Here is a 17054-nt window from a genome sequence, read left to right as displayed (position 1 = left end):
CAGTTACTCATTTGGATGTCTTTTTATATGGACCCAATAGTGGGACTTTCAGAAATCCTGTTGACTTTCCAGCAATGCAGTGTGAATGCAGTTCAGAGCCAACTACAGCCAGGCCACACTTCATTCCTTTCTTCTGTGTTGTAACATTGCCATATTTTTTAGACTGGGCAAACATCTTCTCACAGGAGTTCTGAGCAAGCCTGAAGCTGAAAGTCAACTGACTTCATCAAGTTCAACTGAAATGCAAATGTTGGCATCTCATCTATGGGTGGTTTGGAAAATGCCTTGTTTTAAGTTTTGAAAAATGGATGAGTAGAAACTTGAACTGGGCTTTCATTTAGGAAAGTAGGCATTACTGTTGTCAGGTTTAATTTCTCTCTATCCATTTGACAACTTGTTTCCATGCAGAGTCTTTAATCACCAATTTAGGATTACATTTTGCCCATTAGATGGATAGTATGTCCAAAAACTTCAGCAGGCATTGAAAGGCAGTCTTAATTTTATAACAGTAAAAAGCCTCCTAGATTATTTATCTATCTATAGAGGTTTATAAAAGAAACTTTGACTTTACCCTTAAATAGATGCTATTTCGACATGATTAGCCCAATGTAAATAGATCCTTGTAGGTATGTATTGGGCTTCAAAAAAAAAAAAAAACTACTTATGCTGCAATACCGGCTTACATCATCATAGAGAATTCATATAGAAGCATTTCACTATATAATTACAAGTTGATGGTTTATAATATACAGAAAATGGCTTGTTGCTTTATTATTAGATGTGATGAAATCCTATGTTTGGAAAAGAAACTAAATGACCATTTCAGTGGATTAATGTGTAACATTCATAAACGTTCCCAGGGCTGCTTTCATAACTTGAAGACCAAGGGAAGGACCTCGACCTTTCCCTTTCACTCTGCACTGTTAATCTAGTCAGAGACGCTTTTATTGAATGAGAAAAACAATAGTTGGACATGACTATGAGGTAAGAAAATAGGGGAAAGAAAAGTATCTGGGGAATTAGGCCATGTGAGTGGTTTGACTGATGTTGATTCCAGGAGTTCAAAAGGAGAGGGAAGCTAAATAATTTGGTTGTTTCCCAACCTTGACAAATAGTTTCATTTGACAGAATGAAATAATTAAGTCTTACTAAGGAATTTTTAATATAACTAAATGACTTGTGGACATGAAAACCACCGATGTGTAGCAGTCTCTTTGTTACAGATTTTGGTTGCTTATAAGTTCCTGATTTTAGGGGTTTTTTTCCTCTGTATCTTTCTGCTCTTTCTCTAAATATTTATGAAGACTGAGGGATTATAGTGACCCTGAAATGTCATACAGTCTGGAGTATTCCCATTCCTTCAGGCAGAATTGCATCCAGGGCTCTTCTCCCATGTCCTAAATATACCATTACTCTCTTGCTATCAACTTAGTTGTATCAGCCAGCAATAAAAACTCACTTCTAAAAAATAATTTCCTGGCATGGAATAATTGGTGTTCCACAAAGATTTATTAGCAACTATTTTGCTGCATCCTGGAAGTGAAAACAGAGAAGGCATGTTTTTCCCCTTGAATGGCTCATAGACCTGCAAATAGATAATTTTAATCAAAGATAGTTCTACAGAATGCATAGTTCAAAATCTAGAATGCTGGGTAGCCTTTCCAAGAGAAGTTTCTGATGCCCTGCACACTTATTTATTTGTTTTGCAATTTTGGCCAGAGTGTCAAACCTCTTTGTCCACTAATGCTCTAATCTGCACACTTTAGAGGTTTATAGTGAGAATTACATGAGAGGATGTACTGAAAGTGCTTTGTAAACATAGTAAGAAATCCTTCCATTTAACACAGTATTTATGTTCTTATATAGCACTAAGAGTTATATCTTCCCAATTATGTTAATGCAAATGGCTTTCTGGAAGTGTAGAATATTTCTAAGACACACATTTTTCACTTGCCTCAATATTGCATCAAGCTACTTCGTTGTAAACCAAACCACTAAATTTTGTTCCAGCTCTTCCTTGCATCTTTGTATTCATCATGAAGCTGACCTTGTTTTCTCTTTGGAACAATATTATGGTTAGTTATTGAATTTTTTATTGAGGTATAATTCACACACTGTAAAATTTATTCCTTTTGCTGCGCAGTTGAATGAGTTTTGACAAATGTATATTGTCATATAATTACTGCAATCAAGATATAGAACAATTCCCTCAACTTCCAAAATTCCCCTGTGTTGCTCTTTTGTAGTCAATCCATACTCCTACCTCCAACCCCTGGCAAAGTACTTGAATTTTTGACCATGTAGGGAACATAAAACGAATCACAAGTATGAAGGATGGTGTATTTTAAGAGCATGCAGACATCAGCCCTAAATGATTTAAACCATAAAATGTTCAAGCAAGAAGAGACATAAGGGATTCTTTGCCGAGGTCACAAACTGATAGTCTATGGACTGGATCCATTCCATTGAACTGATGTCTTTGGCCTGCCTGGTGTCTTAAAAAGCATTCAAGTTTTTGGTCAATCATTTTAAATACAAATCTGGATTTCTGGCATTGCCTGAAAAAGTGAAGAGTCTGGCTACACTGGGCCCACTTTTCCATGTGGCAATTATTGTCTGGGGTTTACTCTTGGTTGTCTTTTTTAAGTAGCGCTTGCACTGCTATCCAGTTTACCCAAGCAAGGGATTGAGGGGAGAAAAGGAGATGTTTATGAGTCAAGTGATCAGGAGCTCCCTGGCTTTGAGATCTTGTCTATTCTGAGACGCAGTCCGAAATCACCAAGAGTTAGCAAAGAACATAAGCATGCCTTACCTCACTCTGCCTCTATTCATTACCCTTAAAGAAGGAAAAAAGAAAACTTTAAAAGAAAATGTACTGTCAACTGAAGATCAGGAAGGAGATTATCAGGGAAAAATCCTATTATGTAATATAAAAGGACATAAAATTACACGGTGCTCTAAAAGAAGGAAAAATAGCTCATTTGTGTTCTAGTTAAGAAAAGCCCCTAATAGTTCTTGTTACACTCTCTTGCTGAGGATTTTATGTTCTGAAAGGCCAGTCTTCCTGTTTCCACTTTTCCCCACCTAAATCCAATCTCCTGTAGCAGCCAGAGAGATCATTTACAAATGCAAATCAAATCATGTCAAGGGCTTCCTAAAAACTCCCCAGTTGCTCCTTATTGTTTGTTGGATAAAATCCAAGTATCTTTTCATGGCCCACAGGCTCTTGCCCCCTCACTGACCTTATCTCCGACTCCCTACCCTTACTCGCTGAGCTCCCACCACCTTGGCCTTCTCTCCAGTCTGTGAGGAGTCTCCTTCCATCTCCTGGAATGAACTGCGAGTCACAGTTCTGTGTGGAATGTTCGACCTCCAGGTGTTCTTGTGATTCGACCTTGGTATTGGAGTCTCTCTCAGCTCAAACCTCAGCTCTTCAGAGTGGCCTTCCTTGCCCATCCAAATTGGACACAGACACCCACTCCTTCCCCCATTATTCCCTATCACATTTAGTTCTACTCTTCAGTTACTTATTTTTTATTTCCCCCTGAGAGACAGAATCTTGCCTGATTGACTGCTCTCTTCCCAGGTCCTGGCATATAGCAAGTGCTCAGTAAAAATTTGTTGAATGAATGAAAGAGTGGGTAACTTTCTCTAAAGAACCGGGAGGAGGAAATTTTCAGTCTCCTTTCTGGAAGTGAACACATAATTGAGTTATTGGAATATTAGGATGTTTTGAGAGCCGAAGAAAGGATATTTTAATTGCTGGCATTGTTTTGGATAGTCATTTAGCATTATAAAAATAAACGCATTTTTATTAAGAATTCATTTGATCCCTAGATTAATTTCATATCTCTTCAATATTGGCAAGAAAGGGTGTTTTTCAGCTTAGACTTTTAACTTATGTGAATAATAGACCAATACTTAGAGAATCTTTCTCTCTTGTTATTTAACTTTGGTTCTGCTGGTTATTTCCCTAAAATGCACAGAAGCAAAATGACATGTAGTATTTTGGCTTGAGTCGGAGTTCTTCTCTAAGTAGACCTCTTGATTTGAAAGCCCTCCAAGCTCTGGTTGTTTTTGAGAACAGTTGGTACATACCTAATCTATTTGTGAATTGAGGCAGAATTTTATCATTATTTTTAAATCTAGTTTCCTTGGAGCTTAAGGGAAGGGTTTTATTTTCCAAAAGAAGTATTTTACATTTATTTAAAAGAAAAAAAAAAACTTATGCTATTACCATTCCCCAAGTAAAATCTGTCTTAAAATCTGAGGCAAAATAAGAAAGTGATGAATAGGGTTGAAGGTCATTTTGCATGGTTTAATTCAAACACTTGTGCTGAATGGTTTGTTGGCAATTTCAGAAAATCAGATGTCTATCAGAAACAGATTTACTCCTTATATACTCCTGTTCTTAGTTTGATATTCCATATCTAAAGATATTTGTGGGGACATGAAGGATTTCTGTGGCTAAAGTTCAAAATATAAAATTTAAAGATATTTTACTCAAAAGCACTATGCTTATGTTGGTTTCTAGAATTTTATCAAACAATGTAACTTACACAGAGATGGACTTAAACAGGTCAATGTGTAAAGCTTAGCAGCACAGCCTTTAAATATTATTTAATGAATTTTACACCATTTGCCAATAGATTACATGATGTTCAACATGGAAATTATGTTGAACATCATATAATATAACAAAGTCCAAACGTTGAAATTGTGGACTTGCTATAGTTATGACCCTAGCAGGGATTGATAAGAATTCAAGAGTCGAGTTATAATACTTGAAGCTGTGAGCAGTTTGGATAAATTATCATGCTATCTGGTCTATAAACTCTCCAGTGTAAGTGTGTATAGTGTGTGTGTTACAAACTCAGAATGGTGATGGACCGCCTGCAGCATTCTTAGTGTTTGGTACAATTGCTGTACAGTAGCATGGAGAATACAGAGACATGCTGACAGATGAGGAAAAGCACAGATAAAAGGAGGAGAAGAAGCTGCTCAGCCATCATCTTCTTTATCTCAGCTGGGTTCCCCACCAAAGTAACTCACCTGGTGTCAGACGAATGACACACAGTGTGTTTTACAGATGGGGCCTCAGCCGAGACTCATGCAGGCTTACACATTTATCTGTCACACAGATGTTTCTTCTTGTGTTTTCTAGCCAGCAAGGCAACAGCTCAGCTTTGCTGGGGGATCACCTCCAGATGTTCAACCAAAGAGAGACCCTGCCACCCCACTGAGAGTAAGCAGACAGCTCCTCCCTGCAGCTGGGGCCACTCAGCAACAGTACAAATTAGAAAAGGGTTTGCTCATACCTTCTTTGTAATGGTCACATTTGTAGTTCAAAAACCCATAGAACACAACATAGTCCAAACACTGGATTTCCTAGTAAATAGTCAGAAACTTACAAATAACAGCAAGTAACTTTTCACTTTAAAAATCTGAAATAAGTCAAACCTGGCAGGCCGGTTTTCTGTGACTTTTGTTTGCAGATTTTCTTGATGTTTATTGCTGATTTTTCCACTCCGGCAAATTTGACTGTTTAAATAAAAACAGCTTGAGTCAAATATCTAAAAAAAAATAAGTGTAGGTTAACTCCCTCTGTGCATTTATATTTTGCAAAACCGTCTCCAGGAGATCCCATTTACTTCTTTTGTATTTTTTGAAACTTCACAAAGAGCATGTTTTATTCCATAAATGGTGAAAAAGTAGTAGTTATTATTCACGTGGATACTGGCATTCGCCTCATAACCTGGGAAAAAAAACATGTCAAAGCTTTGTTGCTAAGTTTTCAGATATTTATGAAGACAAGTGAGAGAGAAACGAGGATAAATCCTAGGTTTTAGACTCGTGCAACTGGGTAATGCTGTTTACTCAGATGAGAAAAATTAGATGATCAATCCATTTGGGTGCAATGGGAATAAAGGTTATCTTTGAGCTACTTAAAGTTTCTGATGCCTATTGGATATTTTAGATCTAAGTGATGACGTATGGTAAGCAGCTGAATATGCAAGTTTGGAGCTCAGGGGAGACATTGGAATTGTTTATATGAATTCAGTTGTCATTGGAATATAGCCGTTTGAGAGGAGAATGCAGAGGAAGGGTATAAAAAGTTCTAGGTGTCTTCTCTTCTCTGGAGATGACTCGGCTTTTACTTGGGGATGAAATTCCTTCTCTGTAAAATAAGGATTTGAAGAATGTTATTAGAAAATTTCCAATTCCAACATTTTATATCTATATGATCTCCACTCATAAGTCACTGTTTTGTGTCAAGAAGCATTTCTTTTACAAACCCGTAAGGAATTCTGCCCTTGGAAGAGATCATTTTGCCATCTGGCCTTCTTGTCCAGTTATCACAGCATTATCCATTCTGGCACTTTTCTCCCTCGTGTTTCCTTTAGTCCAGCAGAAGTGTAGATGAAGCCAGAGGCACCGGAACAAACAGTATTGTTTCTGTGTTGTACACTGGAAATTGTTATACACACTTTCATGTATGTCGCTATGTCAGTGCGGTGGTAAATACCAAATGTGATTCATGGACTAAATGATATGATTTCTGGGCACTCCGTTGACCTCAGAAATACATTAACAGATCGGATTTTCTGTTAAAGGTTTTCTGTTTAAAATGTGCATATGATTTATTCTGTAACCACTCAGCATTTTGTCAGTATTAAAGATTTTCTTTGACGTATTTGCTATCTGTCGGAAATTATATTTCAGTAAATTCACATACATCTTGTCTGGTTTGGCTGCACCACTGTTAGTAATATCAATCTCTTACTTTCAAAGATGCTATGATTGGGGCTTCCCTGGTGGTGCAGTGGTTGAGAGTCCGCCTGCTGATGCAGGGGACACGGGTTCATGCCCCGGTCCGGGAAGATCCGACATGCCACGGAGCGGTTAGGCCCGTGAGCCATGGCCGCTGAGCCTGCGCGTCTGGAGCCTGTGCTCCATAACAGGAGAGGCCACAACAGTGAGAGGCCCGGTACCACACACACACACACACACAAAAAAAAAAAAAAAAAAAAAGATGCTATGATTTTGTCATGTTTTCTTTTCTAAAATGCTTCATTCTGACTGCACCTGTTAATATCCTATTTCAAGTGCCACTGGATTTGGTATTTACACAGTCTTTACTGACTTTAACGAGAGAGATTTCAGTCAAATAGTGTGGATGAAAGCCTAGTTGGCGAGAATTCTAAAGAGAATGGGACAAGAGAAATGAAGACAATGAAGAGATATAACTCAAGAAGTTTTACTGTGAAGGAAGGTACATAATGGGTTTGAGGGGGGTGGTCAAGGGAGGTTTCATTTAAAATGGATGATAAGACTAAAGGTGTCCAAGTGGAAGGACTGCAGCAGAGGAGGGAAATGAGTGCTGGAGGACAGAGTGGATACCTGCAGGAATGGATAGGACCTAGGGCATTAAGCTGAGGGGTTGACTAACATAGGGCTGCAGACCTTTCTTTCACTGTAACAGGAGGAAGAGTGAGTGGGACAGCTTGGTAGAAGAATGTTGAGTTTCTCTGTGATGCTTCTATTTGCTCACCGAAATAAGAAGCAAAGGTAGCAGGAGTGAGGAAGAGGTCTGGATATTAGAGGTTTGAGGAGAGAGGAAGTAATTTGAAATAGTCATTGAAAGAGTGGGAGAAAATTAACTAGAGAAATGTACTAGGATTTCCAGGCAGGACTGAGGGTCCATTTGAGGGTTATGATCACAAATTTGAAGAAAAACACTCAGCATGACTGTAATTTGTTTATTTGTTTCCTAGCTTATTCAGCTGCTTGGGTTTGGCAGGGATTTAGTATTAACCAAGGTTAGAAGTCTTACTTATACAGTAAAATCCATATTGAAAAGGGCAGAGGAGTTGAAGATAATAAGCGAGGGATTTTTATTGATGGAGAATGGAACCTAGTCCAGCAAGGAAGGAAGTCGGGGAACGAGGGTGGTGGCGGTGATGGGCAGTGAGGATGTGGTAGGCTCAGTAGCTTGGAAGACGCTCCAGAGGTGAGGAATGATTGGGGCCAGAATGCTCTGAGGGTGAGCCAGAAGAAAGAAATGATGTTTGAAATTAAGGTTTAGGAGAGTGTACAGTTACCAGCGAAGACCAGGTCATTGGGAGCTGAGGTAGGGTGGAGGACAAGACCATTGGAGGTTAGGAGGTCAAGGCAGTGAGAGGCCATGCTGGAACTGAAGCTGAGGAGAGAAATAGCAGCAGGAAAGTCTTTTTACTTAGCGGGTGGCATCTGTAACTTGGTTATTAAATACTCCCTGTAGTCAAACATCCAGAAGCTGGATAAGATGCAGAGTCACCCACAGGAAGCAGGAACTTTTGACGTGGCATTTCCTGGACACTGGTCATGTGCTCTCTGGCTGACCTTTCATGAATGGCCTTTATTTCCTGTCCTGTGGCCATACATCCCATAGAGTTTTTTTTTTTTTCTTTTGCCCTCACAGAGGCTCTTATGGGCAGGATCGTTTGACCACCTTGTGGAGGCGTCTCTTTGACCCACCGGTATCATTGGCCCATCAGCTCTGATGAACTAGTTCCCGTGAACCTTTCCAGCAAAGCTTTGGTAGCAAGAGGGGGACTTTCTACAACTCAGTATATCCATCTGTAAGATGAATTGCAGCAGTCTTCTGGCAGATAGTCTCTCTGAGGGGCTCTTGCAGCCTCCTTCACCTGACTAGTACTTTTTCTAAGTAAATCTCTTCTCCCCACAAAATTCTCTAACCTGCTCTTGTATGTCATCCTAGGTGAGTGATGGAGGTCAAAGTTGCAGGCCTGGCTGATGAGCTCTCTGTCTCTCTCTCTTTCTTTCTCTCTCTCTTTCTCTGTCTCTCTCTCTCTCTCTGAAAAATGAGTGGGTGTTTGTCACCCAGTGTTCTTATCCCTGGTGTCCCAGCTAAAACTGGAGCTTTTCAATTAAAACCCTGCTTGTTTTCTGTGGTGTTAGATGTTTTTTTCCCTAGCCAATTAAATGGAATTTTACAATTGTGTAGTCAGAGTCCAGGAATATTACATTTTCTCTTTCCTCCAAAATCTCAGCAGTGTTCAAGTTATTATGTATTTAAGACAAGAAGAGCTGATAAGTGTTCACGATTGGTACAAAAGTCCTGCAGATAGTTTCCTAAAAAGTACTTAAAAACATTTAAAGCATGGTGGGATGAATGTTCTCCTTATACTGTCCAGGAATAGACGTTAGATTGTAGGCATGAAGGAAATTAATATTTAAGTTTACCTTCTTCATTTTTATATGAGTTTTGATTGGTATGTATTCTCTTCGCTTGATCATGTCTAGATTAGGATTAGTGATGTTTAGGTCTTATATATGGTTTATCCTAAGTTATATTTTATTTCTCTAGAAGCTTATTCACAACCCAAATATATTGTAAACTGTGTTACCCTCTCCAAAATCGTCTTCCAGCTTTCTCTCCCTGTCTTCCTGTGCTCAAACCCCACTGGGCTTTCAATGGCTCAAATGCACAGGACTCCTCTTTCAGTCCACACACTGTCCCTTCTGCCAGAAGTGCTCCCTCCCCTGATTTCCACTCCTGACACACACAAAATGACTCCTGTCCATGCTTCATCTTTCATGTCTCAGCCTAAACATAGCCCTTCCTCAGTGAAACCTTCCTTAATAGTCCACACTTCCCCTCCGACACCAACTAGTGTGTTTTCTTTTAACACCCTGTGTTTCTTTTTTTTTCATTTACCACACTTGAAAAGAAGAACAGATTTATGTATCTATTTGGTGCCTTTCTAACACTCTAAACTATAAGCTCCATGAGGGCAGAGCAGTGGCTGTTTTCCCAGTGCCTAGCAGGGTGTCTTGAACATAGTTGGCACTCAGTAAATATTTGTTGAGCAAATGAATGAAAACTCCCAGGATAATTCTACTACAGTGAAATTGAAAGGCTTTGTCAGCATATGCAGGGCCATTTGAGGTTGTGAGGATTGGAGGAACATCTAAGAGGTTAAGACACCCTGCAAAGTTTGAGTTCTTATGTATTCTAACTCTACTAAACACTCTATGTGTTTAGTTTTAAAAACATAGTTAGGTGTGAGTGGGAGGTAAATTTGAATTTTTCATAGAAAAATCTGTATTCATGATTTTTGTGGTGGTATTCTAACCGTGCTGCTCATTATAATAATTGGTGTGTTGCTTACATGGGCATTGACTCAGCAGAAAATTCTAACCACTCTTGAAAACACAGTTCAAGATCTGCAGATGATCAGTCAATAGGGCCCTTGTCAAATAAAACAAAAAGCCTACACGAGATGGAATCATCTTGAGAATTTTTCCCCATATACTGAGCTTTTATACTATGGCATTTCGCTGTTGTTTAAGTTAGGTGTGTTGTCAATTATTTTTTAAAATTATAATTCATACACTTCTGAAGATTAAGTATGATTTAATTTATAAAATAAAAGATCTAAATAACAATTTTCAAATTAAAAAGAATTCCTTATTTCTTTCCTGTTATTTAATTTACAATTGGATATGTTTATAAAACATTTTTAGTGCTGTCAATTTTTTTTTAATTCCACATCTTTTTAAAGTTCAGGATTTCAAAATCAGTATATCCATGTTTTAGAAGTATATATGAAGGTCTTTTATCATTTGACCATTTAGGTATAGGAAAATTAATAGGCAAGAAGAACTCTTAGCATTTGTGCTTCTGTCTTTTACAGTGGTTGCCATTTGTTGGAAAATGAGACTGTGAAAGTTTCATGGTTTCCATAGAAAGTTTTTTACTTTTTCCAAAAGAGTGATGTATCTTTAAAAACCACCTAAAGACTTCACTCCCTGTCTAGGACACCAATACAATATGGAATTGATGGGACTGCTTCAGATTTAGTACTACTGAGGAAGTTTGTTGCATACAAATTCATTCTGAAACGAATGTTCAGAGATTAGACATCAGAGTATACTGAAGTAGAGTATTAAGAAATCAAAGTGTATATTGCTGCTCTGTTACCACCAAGAACTATTGAATTTTGAACCCCTGAACACTCTCTTCTAGCTGCTTTCGAAATCTATTGAACAACTGAAGCAACCAGGCAGTCACCTCGAGGAAGCGGAGGAAGAGCTTCAGGGGGACCAGGCGATGCAGGAAGACAGAGCGCCCTCTAGTGGCAACAGCACTAGGAGTGACAGCAGTGCTTGTGTGGATGACACACTGGGACAAGTTGGGGCTGTGAAGGTCAAGGAGGAACCAGTGGACAGTGATGAAGATGCTCAGATCCAGGAAATGGAATCTGGGGAGCAGGCTGCTTTTATGCAACAGGTAATAGGCAAAGATTTAGCTCCAGGATTTGTAATTAAAGTCATTATCTGAATATGAAATGCATTGCAGGTTTTGGTAAATGGATATAATTTCCTATCCGATTATATCTCTGAATGATTTGACTTTAGTGTTTAAGGATTCTAATGCAGATATATCTATATATAGATCTTTCTATATACTGATCTCTATATAGATATCAAGGTTTCATTGAAACTCTACCGGTAAGGAAATACCTGTTACACTAAAATTATACTACATCAGTATCCAAGTAATAGGGTTTTAATTCATCCCAAAGCCTGCCCCACCAATTACTTCTAAGGAAAACGAAATCACTGTTGTTTTTAGTTTATCTGTTGAGATCAGTGACTGCTGGATATAGTTTCCCAGTCTGATCAATGAAACATTCTATTAGTTCTTGATTTTTTTGATATGCAGAATTCAATTTTCACATTGTTGTACATAATGTATCATACTACAGTCTTGAACCCTGTTAAAGGTAGTCAGCCCTTTCTTCCTCTCTCTTTTTTGTTAAGTGAAATGTTCTGGTTACTATGCCAGTAGTCCTAGGTTATTGTATAGATTGCAACTGAAAATTTTAGGAATAGAGGTGGTTTTAAATATATAGATGCAAAGTACAGCACAGCACTATTTTAAATATTACATTATGTCTCACCTAGTACTGCTCATTTCATTTTTATCCTGTGTTATTTGATGACATTGTTTATTGAAAAAGATCAAATGAAGCAGATGCAAATGTTGGCAAGAAGTAATGTGCAGCATTATGGTCCAATCAGATACTGTATTGTATCTACAGTTGTGGAAAACATAGTAATGGTGTGATTATTATCTGATATGAAGTCAAAATCATGTTTAAAAGGAGAAGGTGTATCATGTTTGATAATCATTGTCACTAGGATCTCTTTAATATAATTCCATAATGACATGGCATATACCATACTATTTTGGCAAATAAAAATTAGGAAAGTTAGGTTTAACAAAAGAATCTACTTGTACATAATGCACCTTCAGAAGGACTATGTCCTTTGATGTTATGAAATGCAAACAACTTTGAAGGCAACAGTAGACTGTTTATTTAAGTCAGTTCTTTGTCAGGTTCCTGCTGTTCTACAGAAAACTGATTCTATGAGGCTGAACAGGAAATGCCTTGTGGAAACAGGAAGTCCAAGTGATTCATGTACTGAGGAATGTAGGGAAAGAAAAAAAAACGGAGGATAGTGTTTTACTCTCTCTGTTTTTAAAGGGCACTCTATGAATTGATTTATTGTCTAAGAAAATAACACCACAAGTAGGGAAATTGTTAAGGAAGCTTTTCACTGGAACATTTCCTTCATACTCCCTTTTGATATGTTTACCTTGTTTTATAGGTTTACTTTTGTTAAGCTAGTTAAAGATTCGTTGTATTAAGACCCCTTTAATATGGATAATCCAAATTGACCTAGAATCTTTGTGAGGTTTTTTTCTATTAAAATATTTATATTTCTAAATCCGAGGCATTTTAAGGTGTAGTATCCTGTTTCAAAGGAGATATAGCAGTTTTGCCAAATGTAGACCTTGTACAACTGTATGTTACTGGCACGTGTTGTTTACATTTTGCTGTGACATTTTAAAATATTTCTTAAAAAAGGTTACTGCTAAAGATACATTATCCTTTTTTAAAAAGTCTCCATTCAAATTAAATTAACATAACTAGAAGTTAGAAAGTTTAAAACATTTCCATATAATGCAAGTCCTGATCATTTTGACAAATAGCTGTAATAGGCAACACTTCCTACTACCAACATATTTTGGTTAGTATATTCCTTCAGGTTAAAATGACTTTTTGTCAGTTGTTTTGCATTAAAAATATGACATTCCTAAGATAAAATTGTTTATTTTTCCCATCTCATAAATATACATTTTCTTTAAAGTCTTTTTTCAGTCTCATAAAAAAGGGATAGTGCATCTTTTAAAATACATTTTATTTGGGGAGGAACATGTGGCTGAGCAGGCTTTTGTATAATATTACTGCAAAGATATGTAATCACAAACAAAAAAAACCTATTTTTTATAATGTCATTTGAGAGAGCTTCATCAGTACAGTTGGTGGACGTTAATTGTTTGAATTTGATAGTCTTTGAATTTAATCAAGAAACTACCTGGAACCAGTGAAAAGGAAAGCTGGACTTAAATAATCTTAGAGCTAATTGATAAATGTCTCTTTTAAAATCTACTGTATTTATTATAATTTACACCCTTGAAGGTGATCTCTTGTTTTGTGTTGTAAATATATTGTTTGTATGTTTCTCTTCTTGCCTTCTGTTATAAGTCTCTTCCTTTCTCAAATAAAGTTTTTTTTAAAAGATCCCCTTTCATACATATGGCTTTGTGTAAACTTGATATATTTAATCGAATTTGAAGCTCATGCACTAGGTCTCATATACCAAAATATATTGCCATTCTTTGTTGAAACAAGAAAATAAAGATCTTGCAAGCAGTTACTTCTAATGCCATTAAAAATAATAAATTCAGCAATAGTGACTTTAACCTGTTTACATCAGCCATTATCACATAGCAAACACATGTAAAATTTGTTGCAGTTTTATTTTCCCTGCGTGGCCTTTTTCGTATGTTATCATCTTTGATGTCAACTTCTAAATATAAAATTTTATATAAATAGATATCAGTTCCTAACTTTGCTCAACTTAAAAAATTATTTTTAAAAAGGTTAATATAATCCCTTGAATATATCAAGCACTCAATAAAATATAAAAATGAATAATTTTCTGTGTATCATAATAGTTATATCTATTAGAGTAAGGACCTGACCTACAAGTATAAAGTGACAGTACATAAATTTAAAGAGAAAAGAGTAATTAAATGACCTCCCCTTATATGGAAACAATTATAATAGTAGTGTGAAGACCAAGGAGCCTGACTCAAGTGAAGGGAACCGGACCATATACATCCAAGGGTTCCTTTTCCTTTTCTTGTCAGTTGCAAGCAAAACTTACTAGTCAGTACTTCATAATGTGTTACTGTGTATTTGGTTCAATAGGTTAAAAATATTTGTTTTATATTCTTTGATTCTCTTTAAACTTCAATAGTGTCACATGAGGTAAAGCTACTCTAATTCTGGAGCTAATATTATGAGCATTATGAAATGGATTATCATTCCATAATGCTGTAAAGTAGATAATTTGGTCAGAATTGTGGAAATACCATTGATGCTAGGCATAATTTCCTGAAAATTGCCTTTGGATGGTAAAATTACAAAATTAACTTGGTACTAGAGATCCTCAAAAAAGAGTTGGAAGAATCAATTAGATAATGATTTTATACTGTGTATCTGATTTCCAAGATGTACAGGGACTGATAACTGCATCAATATTAGAAACTTCTTCAGAAAAATAGTTTTTGCCAGGACCTGCAATGAATAACCATTAGATTTCCTCTTCTGATAGTCAAGAGCTGCCTTCTCCCTGGTGAAGGTGGTTGCTGACATGGAGACTGCTGCTTTTCATAGTTCTAAGAAAGACAGTTTTTAAGAAATTTTTATGTTGTTTCATACTTCTTTTTTTCTAAAGTATGTTAAAAAGGAATTCAGACACTAAACATTTTCTTGAAGCCCGGTACTCAACGGATATATAGGAGGACAACAGCATTTTTTTTAATTTGTGATTTTTTTCCACTAATGTAAATATACAATTGTGGCTGTATAATTATGGGTGAACAATGATAAATAATCCAGGTGTACAAATTATAAGCATTTATAATCAGGGACTTAGAGATACTAGAGAAGGAGTTTGAGAGGTAGATTACCATTCCCTTTATTATTGGTCATTCCTCCAACTGGATTTTAAAGGGAAAGTAATGGGTGGTTGTGTGCAGGCAATCAAAGAACTCCGGCAAATGAAGCAGGATATTGGGAATATGACTTTACAGAACTAATCTATCTAGATTTTAAAAGGTCTCTATTCTCATTTAAAGTAACTTCTTTAAGGCTTATAAACTGTAGGGTTTAGACAATGCAACTTTGGGGGACCATCCTGATTTACAAAAAGACTTTTAACTATTGCAGATATACAATGTACTAGGTATTGTTATAAGCACTTTACATCTTTTAAAGCATTAGTCCTCACAGCAACCTTACAGGGTAGATATTATTGTCCCATTGTAGAGATGAGGGCGCTGGGGCCCAGAGAAGTCAAATCAGGTCAAGGTCACCCAGTTAGTGACAGTCTAGCTCCAGTTTGAACCCAGACATTCCCACACCAGCCCTTGTTCTCAGCCTCTACCACTGAGCTGTATTTGTGCAACAGTTCTTCTTACATGTCCAAGTCTCGCTCCCTCTCTCGTTCTCTCTCTCTTTGCCCATCAGCATTTCCAAACTGTTTTGAATCCATTTTCTCTTTCAGTCATTGCTGTGAGTTAGGAGTTCAGGACTCTTTTTTTATTCTAATTCACAGATGAGCAATCTAACTCTTGTACATTATGTTCAACTGTTTAGAATCATGAAAATTTGTGAGTCTCTTTTTTTCTGACCAGAGCTAGTCCTGAGATGGGGTGAAACAGTGACTGCACTTGGAATTAACTTTTTGGGATAGTGAAAGAGACAAGATTTCAATCAGCTCACAGCTTTCCCTTGCCACTCCTTACGTTCATTCCCCAGCAAAAGGGAGGAGACTTCAGTTTCTAAGCAGTCAGGACACTGCCTTTAAAAACTTTTTTGACGTATCAAGGATGCACTTGATAGTCACTTTGACATAAAATAGTCTGTGTATAGTATTGTAAAAAAAAAGGATGTTCGTCTTGAGTTCTAGACCTCCTAAGTGGTTTTCCTATTGAAAGGTGCATAAAAATTGTCTTGAGGGAAGATGTTGACAATTGAGATTCCTGACCACACCCTGCAGAGGTTCTGATCCTGTTGTACTGACTAGAAGCCCAGGAATCTACATTTTTCAAGCCCTTTGGGAGAGTCTGATTCAGAAACAGTGCTCTGGAGATGGCCAAGGGCCCTAAACCACTTCTTAAAATATGTCTTGATTTTTAATAGCTTTTACCTAAGATTCTTGGATTCTCTGATTCATTGTTTTCATAAGACTGTCTTGTATATTGTTCTATTTCACCTGCATGTTAATTATAGGTCAAGTATAGTTGTAGTATAACTATAGGTTACTGTATTTACTGCTATTACTTCTTTGATAGTGTTTGTCCGTTTTGCTTCTCTCTTCTAATAGAATAATTTCCTAGTCTATTATAGAGTTTGCCAAGACGTGGCAAATTATTTTTCCTCAGAATTTCTGAGCTACTGTGATATGTTGTTTTTTCTTTTTGTGTTTTTTATTGAGATAAAACTCATATAACATAAAATGCACCATTTTATCCATTTTAAAGTGTACAATTCAGTGGTTTTTAGTATATTCACGATGATGCGCAGCCATCACTACTTCCTAATTCCACAACATTTTCATCAACTCAAAGAAATTCTGTACCAGTTAAGTGGACACTCTTCATCCCCCACTCCTCCAACCCCTGGCAACCACTAATCTACTTTATATTCCTATGGATTTTCCTTTTGTGGACATTTTCATATAAATGAAATCATACATTATGTGGCCTTTTATGTGTCTGTGTCTGGCTTCTTTGACTTTGCATAATATTTTCAGGTTCCTCCACATTACAGCGTGTATTAGTACTTCTTATGACTGGATAATATTCTGTTGTATGAATATACTATGTTTTGTTTATCGTTCATCAG

At 36.9% G+C, this 17054-nt stretch overlaps 1 protein-coding gene across 20 annotated transcripts in view; it reads left to right on the top strand.

Annotated features, from left to right (window-relative positions):
- HDAC9 (histone deacetylase 9) overlaps nucleotides 1–17054 on the top strand; it is a 579212-nt gene that overhangs the window by 178103 nt on the left and 384055 nt on the right. For 11 of the 20 annotated variants that reach the window (XM_060108657.1, XM_060108653.1, XM_060108656.1 and 8 more), the window contains one exon: nucleotides 11033–13658. The exons of 8 other annotated variants lie outside the window; for them this stretch is intronic. In XM_060108657.1, coding sequence (XP_059964640.1) covers nucleotides 11033–11347 — 315 coding nt within the window. In that variant the 3' untranslated portion in view covers nucleotides 11348–13658. Of the gene's footprint in view, nucleotides 1–11032; nucleotides 13659–17054 lie in introns of those variants that run through there. One more of the 20 variants, XM_060108660.1, reaches the window with a different exon arrangement.

The sequence above is a fragment of the Mesoplodon densirostris genome, chromosome 9 (genome assembly GCF_025265405.1).
Source record: "Mesoplodon densirostris isolate mMesDen1 chromosome 9, mMesDen1 primary haplotype, whole genome shotgun sequence".
Lineage (NCBI taxonomy): Eukaryota > Metazoa > Chordata > Mammalia > Artiodactyla > Ziphiidae > Mesoplodon > Mesoplodon densirostris.
Note: the sequence above shows the minus strand (reverse complement) of the source record. Positions and strands in the feature narration are given on the sequence as shown.